The sequence below is a fragment of the Marmota marmota genome, unplaced genomic scaffold, assembly GCF_001458135.2.
Source record: "Marmota marmota marmota unplaced genomic scaffold, marMar, whole genome shotgun sequence".
Classification (NCBI taxonomy): domain Eukaryota; kingdom Metazoa; phylum Chordata; class Mammalia; order Rodentia; family Sciuridae; genus Marmota; species Marmota marmota.
Window position 1 is genome coordinate 11,281,875 of NW_025999925.1, and position 14,920 is coordinate 11,296,794.

A 14,920-nucleotide genomic window follows, 5' to 3' on the forward strand; every position below is an offset into this window, starting at 1 on the left:
AAAAAAAAAAAAAAGAACAATGGATAATGCATAAAGGTGGTGGTGGTGACAGTGAGTATTAGCATTTTCCATTGATAACTAAGTAGAGCTATTTGGGGGAAAATCCATATGTCCTGTCAATATTTGGAATATGTGAAATAAAATTATTCAAAGCTAGGATGCAAAGTATCCATTATTCCCTCCTTTACCTTTGTCTTTTGAGTAAACAGAATATAGCCATAGGATTTAGGGTAAAAATTAGTTAATCTCTAGAGTAGCTGTGTTATTTGTGAGGAAAAGGTGGGGGTAAAGAACTTGCCCAGGCTCTCACACCCTTCTGGGTATCATATAGAATATTTTATTATTTACGTGAACCTGTTCAATTTTCCAACAGCCTATGGAAATGGCGCGTGTTTTATCTTCCAGAAGAAGCAACTGATGTTGAGGGATATAATACCATTCTTAATATCACACAGTTAGTAGGTAAAGAGATCAAGATTTGAGTTCAAGTCCTAAAGACTATATGTTGTTCAAATGCATCCCCTGAACTAAAATCGAAAAATAAAACAAAACAACAAACAACTAGAGGATCTTAAATGTAATCTAGTACAATTTCTACAAACTGTAAACACAAGATCCCAACTGTCAGTCACTCAAGGGCATTACTGGCAACTTCAACCTACTCCTGAGCTAGAAAATACTGAACAGAATTCTTATATAATGAGAGAGACTGACTAGGGGATCAGATGAACCCTTTGGATCCAGACATAAATCCAGGTGATAGATTCTGAAAGGGTTCATCTGATCACCAGAAATCCATTATGCATAGAAAAGCTAGAATAAAAAAATTAGCAGCTTCATTTTGCCTAAGAAAACAATGAAGATTAAGAATTTTGAAGTGGAAGTCAATTTAAAGCACATTTACTTGGAAGTTAATAAACTTATTGGACTTTTCAAATATCTGTTCATCTATTTTTAGAAGCACAACACAAAACAATAGCAGATAAGCAATCTACAAAAATCATTATCTACTGACCAAAATCACCACTGTACAAGAATTGTAACTTCATTTAGTAAGATACACCAAAGGAAAGAAAGCAAATGAGCCAGAGTAAAAATAGGGTTGCTGCATTTAGTAAATGAAATTTGGGATTCCTAGTTAAATTTGAATTTCAGATAAACTAAAATTTATTTTAATCTAAGTATTTTTCCTATAATATTTTGGACAACATTATACTAAAAATTATACATAATTTATCTGAAATTCAAATTTAAATAAGCTCCCTACATTTTTAACTAGTAACTTTAAAGGATAGAAAAAGCCATGTATAGTTTCACTGGGTACTGAGTTATTCTAATCAATAAAATAATACATAACATTTTTATAGCAATTATCTCTTAAGTACTTCATAAACAATAATCCACTTAATTGTGAATATAACCTTATAAGAAAAATACTATAGACTATTACTTAGAAAATAAGAATATTGAGATCATAACAGATGGAATCACTTGACATAGTCACACAACTAACTAGTGATGGAGAAAGTATTTGAACATAGATGGTTCTGTTATAATTTAACACTCTTACCATTATGATAGATTGTATTCAAAATTATTATATAACATGTATACAGATTGACAGTTTTTGAAAATATTATTTAACAAACTTTCAATGTGCATCATGTAACTACTTTACACAAAGCCTCTTTAGAAATTGATAATACTCATGGGCATAATTAGGAATATGTGATATATATATGCTCATATATATAGCTATCCATATATACATGAGCAGAGATGTCAAAAGACTAACAAATTAGTAAACTATTTGAATTTCTTAATACCATATAAAAGATATTTATACTATACATAAACACACACACACACACACACACACACATACTTCCTAGTCAGAGAATACTGGAATTACAGCTATCAATGCAGATCCAATGCAGATCCAATACAGATCCACTTTATCATGGATTTTATGTCTGATTCTATATGTGTATCATTGATATACTTTATTTCCTACAGAATTAGAAGAAAATAAAGGTATGTTGTTTGGAGTTATTCAATAAACACCAGATCAAACTAAGGCAGGATTTTCCAAGATAGCATCCTGTTACCATGACATTTCTTTGATTTGGAGTATTCCAGTACTCTTTCCCTAAATATCAATTAGATTCATAGTCAAGTAATTTTCAGTGCAATATGTTTATAAGCAAACCCCATTCAAATTGTTGTCTCAAAATAGTTCCTATTTTCTCAGACTTCACCTTGCACAAAAATCTAAGGATATGATATTAGTTCAAAAAGCACATTTTCTTGCCCAAACCAGACCCCAAAACATCAGAATCTTGGAGGATAGAATTCAAAATCTATGTTTTCAGTAAACCCATGCAGCTGAGTCCAAGGCAGAAGGTCTCCCAACCATACTTCGAGTAAATGACTTTGACACCCAAGATGCGAGAAGATACAGCAGCTGGTAGTATGGGTTTCTTTCCCCCATTGAGAGCTTTAAAGCTGTTTTATTTTTAGAATTTTCCCTATTTCCCATTACAGAGTTTGAGGCAGCTGTAGAAAACATATGCATATATATTTAGTGTTACATTCTAAAGTACTCTTAGATCCATTATGCTGTATTACAGCTCCTCCCACATCATCAGGCATATGCCTAATAGAGCAGATGGGTCTTGTGGCACTCATGAAGGTTCATCAAATCCCACAGCACTGGGGATTAAACTTCACAGTACTTTTCTTGAAAGAAACAAAGGCTGCACCCCTAAGAGATGGTAGGATGCTGGTAGAGGTGAGAAAGGTGACTCAGCGTTTAACAAGAATAATGCTTAATTACATTTGCTTTTATTTGCTTTTATCCTAAATCCTCTTAAGCCTATGTGGTTTTGCTAATTATGCTGCATATACAATGGCAATAATAATCAAGTATAATTCCACAATGATAATTAATACAATTTTCAATGAATTTATCATTATATTTTATTTTGTATTATAAAACGATAGAATATGATATTACTAGAAAAGCAATAATAACGGCTCTCAGTAAATATCTCTTATTTTTTTCTCTTTTATCATATTAGATATCTTTGTTGGATAACCTTCCATAAGCTTTTTTTGACAAATTTTAATAGCATAGAGAACATAGTCAGGTACAGGAACCTGTTCTACTAAGTGGAAGTATACTTGTATATTCCTGTCTTTAAAATTTTCAGATTCAAAAGACACTGAGCAAGCAGATGAGAATATACATGGAACAAGAGGCTACAGTTTGACTTGTTAAATGTGGATTATCTACTAAGAAAAACAAAAACAATGGCCTTTTCATAATTTACAATTCCTGTTACCTAGCACATAGAAATGTACTATCAAAAAACAAAAACAACTTAGAGAAGTCAATGTAGATGGCACATTTAACTCACGACAGGGGTTCGCTATTCTTCAGTTATGTCTAGGCTAACTTTAGGTTATGTACCATTTTTCAAAAAAAACGAATGAAAATTGTTCTTTGAATCCATTAGGCAATTTTAAATACAGATATAGACCTAGAATTGATAACCTTGTTTGATATTGAGAGGGTCTATAATAAAAAACTGCAGAAAGCAGTGAATTGAAAACTCATTTTTTAAATACATGTATTTTTCATATCATAATGAAGAAAATCATGTTGATTAAAAAAGAAAGTTGCTAATGTCATATCCATCCTACATGGGGTCAGACATAACCATGGAAAAAGAGGTACTAGATGGAAGAGAGAGAAACTGGATTTTGGGACCAAGTTTTCTTGTTTAAAGAATAAAATCAGGTAATCTCTGAAAATTGTTTTATCATAATTGAGAAAGAATACCTTACACAAATGGTGATATTGTATCCAGATTATTTAAAATATACACTAAAGAAAATTAGTATAAAAGCCCATTGAAAAGAAGAAAGTGTTAGAGAAATGCAATTCAATTAATACCACATATTACGAAGTAGTTCCTGGGGATATTAAGGTGGCTATTTTTAAAAAGTACTTCCTGATGAAATAAGTTTAAAAGTCACTAAGTAAAATAAAGTTAAACAAATCACTTCCTTATAGCATTCCTGGGAGTCTTTACTATGTTAATACACATGTGCAATAGTAATAAGAAAAGATGAAGAATTTACCAAATTTATTTCCACATTGAACTTTTTCTTTTTGGAAGCACCTTATGGAAGCAATGCTTTTCAAGATATATTTTGGGAAATGTTGATAAAATTAATTATTTGGGGAGAAAGAGAACCTAATTTATTTTGGAATATTGCATTTTTAGAGTGATATGTCTAATTCCAACCTTATCAGTTCATAATTAGATTAGGAAAAAGATCATTTTGAAAACTATAGGGGCAGTTGTGCTCAGGAGGACTCTATTCTGGTAGGGAAACTATATGAAGAAAAGGAGTGTCTGGAAAATAGAAATTGTGAATACTGAGGAACAGCTTAGAGTCAAGGCAAGGACCAGAACCAAAAGAGTAGAGGGGAGGAGAGCCTAACATGGAGTCAAGATGGCAGCAAATTGCCTCCAGACATGCTGAGAAAGCCTTGTCAAGGTGACAGACATCAGGTTGGCCCCTCAAGAGACAGACAGGGTCTGAAACTTCCATGGAGATAAGAATCAGAGGCTAATCCTGGGCAAAGAACCTAACTAATGAGTCAGGGAAACCTTGTTCTGCCTTGGTACTGAGGTGGCAATATCACCTGATCAAAGAAATGCATATCTATTTTTGTTCTAAAATATAAATTGATTTCCAAAAGTGATTAACTGGGACCTGTAGGCAAATAGATGTGAGCTTAGCCACATCTTAAAGGATCTCAGAGAAGAATGTGACCACAGGTTAGTGCAAGAAAGGACATGGCTATGTGGACCTACAGTTCTCAGGATATGTACCATGCAGGTGAACTGTGACAGCAGTATAAAACAAATGAGACAGAAGAGATTTAATAGTTGCTTCACTGTGCATGTTTCCTCAACAGAAATATTAATTTATTAATAAATAGATAATGAATGCAATATTTGGTATAAATAAATTATTTTAGTTTGACATTAGCTAACAAATACTTTATGAATGAGAGATATCTATAATACTGAATATAAGCAAAAGTGAATTACCTATTCATTACAGAATTGCTGGCTTTAAGGAAAAATTACGAAGGTCTCTAGGACAAAGCAATGCATAGGAACCAGGTGAGTTTAACCATTATTAAGACTGCCAGACAGATCAATAGGCACAATAGGCACAATACTGGGTTGTAGGAAGGAAATATTAAAATTTCTCCTCCTGTTTTTTATTTGTTTTATTTTAAATAAAAAAAAAGTGGAATTGGGCTGGACAGGGTGGCATGTGCTTATAATCTCAGTGAATTAGTAGGCTGAGACAAGAGGCTCACAAGTTTGAGCCCATACCCTCAGCAACTTAGCAAAACCCTGTCTCAAAATAATAAATAAAAAGGACTGGGAATGTATCAGTGGTAAAGTACCACTGGGTTCAATTTGCAGTATCAAAAAAATAAAAATAAAAATAAATTGCATTTCTCATTTTTCAAATATTTAATATTGTGTAGGTATTCAATGTTGAGTAATGCTGTAAAGGTTAAATTTTATAATAGGAAACCACAAATTAGTTGACCAGTAGGAGCTGCAGATATACCAGTTGCTCTCATCCAAGACAGGGTAAGTGGCTGGAACTGCATTGGCTAGGATTTGGCAATAGAAGGGATCCCTAATCCAATGGAAATCCTGAAGCAATTAGTCATGTCACTCACTAACTGGTCTAATAAAGATTGTGGTAAAAATTATCACACCAGCTACTTAGCTTGTGTTTTCCTCTTTCCACTATATCCTGGCCATGCAATTTTTAGCAAGCTTCTATGACTCCATGACCTCATTATGAAACAAACATAAGTTAGCTAACTTTGAGGGCTACTTTAAAGACAATGAGATCCGATCAAAATTTATTCCAGTTTTCTTTGAGAGTCTTTACAAAACGTTCATCTTATTTAAAAGGGTATTACCAAATTCTAATTTTTACTCACTGGCATATTTCTTTAATTCACATTTTTAGAAGAGAACAGTTATCATTCTTGGAAACATATTTTGTTAGTGCAAAAGTAACTGATATGCAACAAATAAATAATCATTTGCCCACAAAGAAATCAGAAGTCATTTAATGCTCATGATCATAAAAGCCTGAATGGGCCTGCTGTGCATATACAAATTCTGCTGTTCAGTTTTTCAGTGGTTTCAAATACTGCTTCTAAACAGAACCATCCAACTTCCCTTATTTCTGTTTATTGCTTTTTCAATGTTGAATCTATAAAAAGTAGGGCATCAGTAACCATACATGCGGGTAAACACAATGTTGAATATGACTTTGTGTACCTTGCAACTGGCATTGTATTTTGTTGGAGCAGATGCCTCAAATATATTTATTTAAATTAAAAAATTATGAAGTCACTCAAAATAACTTCTGATCCACAAGGATTCCACCCAATTTTTATGTACCACCAGGCTTATCTTTCCAAGGCTGCACCATTTTATCAAAACTTAATCTTTTTCCTGTTACCATGATGGTTTCCTTCAAATATTTTTCATGATTTTCTATATTTGTTTGTGTATTGGTACTTAATAATGGCATATATGTCTTCTTTCCCAGTCTTAGGGAGTTTTTAAAAGAGGCATTCTTTTTTTATTAGTTGCTCATGACAATACAATGATCTTGACATATCATACATTTGAATCAAATGGGACATAATTTCTCATTTTTCCAAGTGTAAAAGAGCTATTGTTGAAGAGATATAACACACAAATGACCAAAAATTTGAACTGATTGGGAGGTAAAAGCTACATATCAGAAATTACATAGATATGCTATGCATTATATAAATGTTAACATTTCTGAAGTTAACATTTCTAAAGTTAGGTGGCTATTTCTGTGCCAATCACTAATTATGGTGTCTTTTTGTTAACTTCATGCTTAGATTTCATTATGGAGAAATAAGTTGGTTGTCCTTATAATTTTTATTTCTTTAGATTTAGTCAACTATCATATAGGTACTAGAATTTTATAGACACTAGATACTAGAGATGTGAGAGTTTTTAAAAGCAGAAGGTATACCTGGAGGTGATCTCTTTTGTAATGTCTGCATCTTTAAAATAACAACAAGAAAAAGCTGAGTCCCAGAATATTGATGTGATTTATCTGCTGTCCAATCCATATATCTGGATTTCAAATTATGATCTCAGTATAGTACATTATTCCTGGCTGAACTTTTCTTTGCCGGCTAAGTATTTCTACACAAATATCCTACTCCAGTTTGTTTTGTTTATTAAAAGATATATTTTTGAATTAGATAGTAGAGACTCCCTTTGACAGCATAAAATTATGATAAAACTTTAAGGATGATTTATAGTCTATGTATGGCAGGGGCATTCTTTGATTCATTTAGTGTCATTCAGAATATATCAACATTATGAAAGCAGGGAATAAAGTGCACAAAATAAGGTGCACTGCTTGATCTCTTTCAGAACTTCTTTATAGGCGATCTTTCACATAGCTTACTGTTTACTCTCTATGAAAATACTTGAGAATAATCCTTCACATTGACAAATAATTCCTAGAGGCCTAGTGGTCACTTGATCCTTGAAAAACTTTCATTCAACTGCCCTGTAAATAAATAGTAAATAGGGAAAGGGAAGTCAGTGGCTTTTTAAAGATTTGTGAATTTTGTGGCTAGAATATTCCCTTTTACAATTTTGAAATGAACTAAAATTAAATAAGGCTTATTTAATTTGAAAGTTGAATTCAATTGCTTTCCTTCACGATGCCACAAAATTAGTATTGAAATGAGGCTCTGTGAGGTTAGATGCAATTTTGACAAAGGTCAACATAAAATGTGCAGTCTAACAACTCTATTAATTCTACTAATTTGATTGAAATACTATGTAGACTACCTTAAATTAACAAATGTCCTGTGAAATAGACCAAAAGGCCATTTCCTAGGTTACACTGTGACATTTGCTTCCTGATGGTCATTTGTATTGTTACTCTCTGTGAATTTTTACTAGATTTATTTATGGACAGTGATTTTCCATTTTCCATAGTCATCACCAATGAGACAGTGAATACATACAAAGTGTATGCACTGTGAAAAACGTTAAGATGTCTTATTTTAAAATAAGTTTTTAATCAATCCAGGTTCATTCTTAGAATGTCCTTGTTTAGCTTCATGCACCACACCAAAATACATTAGTGTATTTCTTCATGATTTATGAGATAATCACAAGTGATGCCCCTCTTTCTGACAGAATTCCATTAAACATCTTAATTTCATAATTAATTTTGATCGGTTTGTTTACTCTAAGCATAAATGAAGGAAGAATTTACTGAATCTGTTAAGTCAGTGGTAGTGAATATAAAACACTTAACCATTCTAGTAAGATCAGAGTTTCAGTAGAGAAGATTGGTAAATGGTAATGGTAAATTGGAAATACTCATTTTAAATTATTAATATCTATTATTACTACTTCCAGGTAAAGAAGTTTAAAAATCTGATACTACCAGATAAATACATTTCAAATATTTTGTTTACCAATGCCATGGCTTTTTTTTGTGTCTGTGTATGTGTGTGTGTGTGTGATACTGGTGATTTAACCCAGGGGTACTCTATCACTATACTACCTCCCTAGCTCCTTCTTATTTTTACTTTGAGACAAGGTTTTACTAGGTCACCAAGTCTGGCCCCCAACCTGTGACTCTCCTGCTTCCGCCTCCTAAGTAACTGGGATTGCAGGAGTGTGCCACCATGTGTGGCACACTAATGTCAATTTAGGTAATTTATCTACATTATTGGCTCTTTGCAGCCTATCCACTAATATAATGCTTTGCATTTTATTGTTTTATTGGAAATTCCATTTTGAATTGAAGAGTACACTCACACACACACACACACACACACACACACACACACACATTTGCATTCTTAATTGGTGGTATTAAATGTTTTCATCCTAAAGTTACCCAAACCACCAGAAGAGAAAGAAAGGACTTCCCAGTACTGGATACATATACCATGAGCTTATTTAATCCATATAGCAATCTGACACAATTCCAAGCTTCTTTACAAAGAAAGTAACCAGAGAAGCCAATAGTTTGATCCTAAAAAACCTCTGTAAGTGAAATGTCACTTTATTTTTATAACAAGGTTTAAAATCTAATCCAATAATGTGTTGGGGATATCCAGCCATGAGTCAGGAATGAATGACTTAGTATTTTTCCAATTTAAATGTTGATAAGATTTTTGAGAGGCAGAAACTGAAATTTTAAGTTTTAGGAAGCTTTTGGAAAACACATTGTATGGCTTTTGGCTAAAAGTTTTGGTTGAGTTTTAATGTTTTGGAGGACATCATAAACATCACAGTGATAGAACAACATTCTTTCAGAGTTCTGAAAAATGCCTCATCTAGGACTGCTGTGGATGTGATACATTTTTAACAAGTTCAGATAGAAGTAGCATAACACTTTTATGACTAACAGTAACTCAGGGAAGCTAATAAGTTCCATATGCCCAATTCTTTTTTTGGCACTAGGGATTTAACCCAGGGGCACTTTACCACTGAACTACACTCTCAGTCCTTTTTATTTTTTACATTTTGAAACAGGGTTTTGTTAAGTTGTTGAGGCTGGCTTTGAACTTTTGATTCTCCAATCTCAGCCTCCCAAGCACCACTGTGCCTGGCTGGTACAGTTTTTAAAAATTACACAGTAGCCTTTAACTTTATAGAAGAGACTGGAAGAAATACTAGAGTTGTAACGAGTGTACAATGTTAGAAATGTTAAAATGATTTGTGAGTAAGTGGGAGTTAAAAAAAAAAAGAACAAAACAGTAAAACCCCAAACCAAAACTAAAATAATGATTCCTTCAAATATGTCAGTTAGGTGTAAGAGTATATGAAGGCTTCGTTTACAAAAATATATCTGCAGAACTATTTGATTAGGTTTTGTCAGACACATTAAACTGAAATAACAAAGGGTCACATGTATAGTTGTTATATGGAAGAAATTTCTTAAAAATCAATCAGTAAGAAATTAATAATGAAGGAAAGGAATTTAAATGACAGAAATGTCTTTTCTTCTGAAGAGTGTATTTAAAAATATAACTAAATTTATAACTCCAAAAACCTCAATTAGCAATAAAAATTGATCTCTATATCAGCAGCTCCCAAACAAAATCACCCTATGCATTGTTATCTATAAAAATATTAATCTTATTTTTAACAAAGACACTAACAAGCACTAATGCCAACAATGCAGTTGAGCAGATTATATTCTCCTGAGGGGAAAATACTAAAAATAGTCACAATACTGGAGCTTTTTCTTGCATGAAGTCAGAAAAAAAATAAATTAAAAAGAAAGATGTCAATTTAATTTGCCTTGAGGAGTCTGAATATGTTTGACACAACAAAAATTAGACATCTACTGGAAGAACTGGTCCTTGAATTGACAGAAAAATCTGTCATCAGCAGGATGAATCGATTCCAGCAGGCAAGAGACTTTAAGGAGACAGTTGAAAAGCCATCTGAAACATGGTGATGGATAGAGGGTTTGCAATGAAAAATATCACACCCTGATTCATGTAAAATATTTGTTTTATTTTTATCTTTCTCAAGAAAATTTGCCACTGGCAATTGCTTTATGTGGATACATCTAGTCTACCAGCCTGAGTTACTTTTGGAGTGTAAAATGTTTTGTCTTATTCCAGAAGGCATTGAGACTCACAAATAATATTAGCTATACCAAGTTAGCATAAAATATGACTTGAATATTTACAATTTAAAAATAAATGATAGCAACAAAGAAGTTTAACTTTACCATTGTCAAGTCTAACAAATGGAAGATTTTTTTTTTCATGATTTCTTCATAGTAAAAACTCAAAAGGTTATGTATTATTAAAATTTAGCTGTTGTATTAAAATGACTGCTTTTGATACAATATTTCAGATTTCTTTTGTACATGTCATTTTAAATTTTGAGAATATTGAGCTGGGGGTGTAGCTCAGGGTTGGAATGTTTGCATAGTATGTGTGAGGCTCTGGGTTCTATCCCTAGTACCAAAAAAAGAAATGGGAAAATATGTGACAGTTAGGGACTCAAACTTATGTACTCTGTAGTCCCAAATATGCATCTTGAATTATTCTATGAAATAATCAGTCACTCACTAAGTCAACAAATCTTTAAGGAGTACCTACAACATGTCATATATTGCTTCAAGTATTTGGTTAGGTACTGGACAACAAGTTGAGAAAGTAAACAATACAGGCAATGTCCTAGTCCTCCTAAAGCAAATGAACTAGGGCAAAAACACAATTTTTAATACAGTGTCATGATGTTGCTGTGAGAAAATTATGGAGAATGCATGAATTCAGCAGTCTTCCTTATCCCTGGCTTCACTTTCCACAGTATTAGTTACACAGTCAACCTTGGTTTGAAAATATTAAATGGAAATTTACAAAATTAAATGGCATTCCATTCTGGGTACTGTGATGAAATACTGTGCTGTTCAGTCCTGTCCTGCTCAGGATGTAAGTCATCTCCTTGTCCAGTGTATCCAACCCCTACCTGCCCACAGATCCATTAGCAGCCATCTTGGTTATAGAGTGACTGACACAATATTCAAATGATTGTGTTCAAGTGACCCTTATTTTACTCAATACTGACCTAAAAGCTTGGGAGTAATAATGTAAAGGTGGCACTGTGGCATAAGAACAAACTAACTCTGGTAATTTTTGGCAATGCTACAGCTCACATAGGAAAATAAAGAAAGTATATGTAGGGTTCAGTATTACCCATGGATTCAGAGATCCACTGGGAATCTTGGAGTATATCCCCCAAGGATAAAGAGAGACCATGGTATATGAGAAGGGATCTAAATCAGATGTGGGTAGGATGCAGCTGGCAGCTAAACCATCACAGAGAAAGGTAGATCCAAAGTGCTCTCCCTATTCTTTTCCTCTAGGAAGAGGATTTATGAAAGAATGGGAAGAGACAGATAGTGTTTCCTTTGAGAAACTAAAGTGAATTTAAAAGACTATCATAAAGATGAAATGGGGCCAAGTCATGCAAAGACTTTTAGACTACATTAAGGAATCTGTACTTTATTCTGAGGCTGAAAGAAATTATTTGATAGATTTTTAAATAAGGGAATAAGAGTAATATTTTCATATCAGACACACACACACACACACACACACAGTAGTTACAGCTCCAGAAATAGATTTTTTTTAAAGGACTCACATCAGAAACAAGAAAGCTGATTAAGAGACTTTAGCAGAAACCCAAGTGAAAGGTTGGTTGTACAGATTATGACATGACAGTGGGATGACAAGAAGTGATTTAGAGCACTTGAATCCTCTATATAGTAATTGAAATTGCCAGGATTTTCTAAAAATGTTAATCTGAGTTGATAGAGTTAGTGAAAGAGACATCAGCAGGAGGGTAACAGTGTGGCCTGTAAAGAACACTGGGAAACATCAGCTAGGAGGAAACCAAAGTCTGGTGTCATATAAGTCAAGTAAAGATAGATTTTAAGAAATACATTTAAAGAGCAGGAACAGAGTTGTTGCTGGCTTGTGTGTCTTCACTATTTATCATTTGGTGCTGCATGGGTGCATCATGAATAAACATTTGTGAAGCAAATGACTTAATTTAATAAACACTGCTACATGCAAGACAAAGATATCAGGTTGGGTGCTAGAAAGACAAAAAATACTTCCTACTTTCAAAACAGTAATACATGCATAATAATACACAATGTGTGATAGCTAACATAAGGGTTTGATATAACTGCGGATAAATAAAAATCCATGAAGAATATAAAGGGAAAGAAGGGAAACAGTGAATATTTCTTGTTCCACTTAAAAAAAAGTAAAACCAAGTGAAAAGACTTGAAAAGGGACTATTGCAAATTTCAGGTGACCTGATTAAATTAGTTTCAGATTTAGCAAATGTGACTTGTAGAGGGGTAGTATTTGCTATTTTAAAAAAAATTAACAATTTCCAGGCATACAATAATTATCACAAATTTTGAACTCATGCATATTGCATAACAATAAATAAGATTTGAACTCAGTTCTAGCAAGAAAAGTGATTATAAAATTGATCTCTCTCTCTCTTTGCCACAAGAGACATTAAAAAATTCTATGCACACTCAAAATTACTACACAAATGAGTGCATTTCAAGGTTGTTTTAAAAAGCACTGTCAACTCATGTCATGTGCAAATGATAGAATGACTCTGTGGAATCTATGCTTTCCTTTTATAAGCAAGTTCTGTCGGGTGAGTATAATAAAATTGCTCCATGGCCTAGCAGTCACAGGTAAAGAGCTAATATGTCATGAGTAGTGATACTATGAGACTACTGCATGTCAGTGACATGATTTCAATGTCCTTTGGATTCCTGCCATCAAACTTTCAAAATCAGTATTAACACAAAGCATTCAAAAAGATGCAAGTTAATGCAGAAGCTCTGCCATCTGCTACAGTCTGCAATATCAACCTGATAGCATCTATAAGTCAACACCAGAGTGAAAATAGTCCAGGGACATGACTTTATAAGGAATTTTTGTTTTACCAATTTAGGTAAGCCAAAGTCAAACAAAGGCAAGGCACACTTAAAATTGTGTGAATGTGATGACTTCAATAGTCACTTAACCAACAGCAAATCTTGTAAGGCAGGGGACCGTGGGTGGTGAAACAACTTAAAAATGTTACCTGTAACCATTGTGACTGGTCATTGTGGCCAGAGGTCCAGGCATTCACTTTGCCTTGCTTGTCCAGCCGAGCTTTCCTGGGTTCCCAAGTGAACATGTCCATGTTGAGCGTTCTGAAGATGCTGGAGGCAGTGATCTGATAGTCTTGTATGTGTCCTGATTTCATCCCCAAAGGCTCAGAACAGCCTGAAAGAAAATGATAAAGGCTCTGTGAGAAAAAATTATTTGTCATCCTGTAGCTTTTCTGCACTCATTTTCGATAGGCAAGAGAAGATTAAACATAATGCTATTCATTCCTCCAAAGAGAGAGCATCTAAATTAAAAAAAAATGGGCCATAATCAGAAACAAATCTAGAACAAAATAGAAAAACAAGATAGCCAATTCAGGCTATTTTGTCTGAATATATTTTGGAAAAATTGAAAATAAGACAGACAATTCGAACTACTTTTGTGTGATAGATGATTTTGCAAAATGAAAACAATGCTGAAATGCTCTCTCCTGTCTCAGTACTGGAAGCCTTGTGACTGTTCCCTGGTTTTCAACAGTTTCATTGTGTCTTTAAAAATGGGACACTTTCTTATAAAGTATATTCGGTTTTCTTTTATTTGTTTTCCTAATACTGCAAATGAAAATTCCCCCAGTACAAAATCATTTCCACAAACTGTTCTGCTGTTATATTCTGAACTGGACAGCATTTTGTTGTCTAAGAAATATTTCCTAATTTTCACCACTGATTCTTACTGTACCAACATGGTTTCTACCCCAAGATAGGAAACTCATATTTACTCAATGTTTAGCTTGTACAATATGGAATATAAACTAGTAAATGAGATAACAAAAGAAAATAAGCAAATTCTAGTAAAAGCCATTACTAGACACATCTTTTTATAAGTGCTAACATTTCAATCATACTTAATAAATTTTACTGTTAGAATATTCTTGGAAGATTCTCAAATCTACCACATTTTCCAGATTGATATGGTACAAAATTTATGTTTCTCCACCAATTAAGAATGTTTGTGTGTGTGTATATATATATATATATAAATATATATATATATATATATATATATATATATATATATATGTGTGTGTGTGTGTGTGTGTGTGTGTGTGTGTATATATATACACACACA

At 33.2% G+C, this 14,920-nt stretch overlaps 1 protein-coding gene across 2 annotated transcripts in view; it reads right to left on the reverse strand.

The window, feature by feature from the left end:
- The window catches only part of Edil3 (EGF like repeats and discoidin domains 3), a 399,045-nt gene that overhangs the window by 94,749 nt on the left and 289,376 nt on the right, over positions 1-14,920 (reverse strand). For both annotated transcript variants that reach the window (XM_048800248.1, XM_048800247.1), the window contains one exon: positions 13,785-13,969. In XM_048800248.1, coding sequence (XP_048656205.1) covers positions 13,785-13,969 — 185 coding nt within the window. The remainder of the gene's footprint in view (positions 1-13,784; positions 13,970-14,920) is intronic.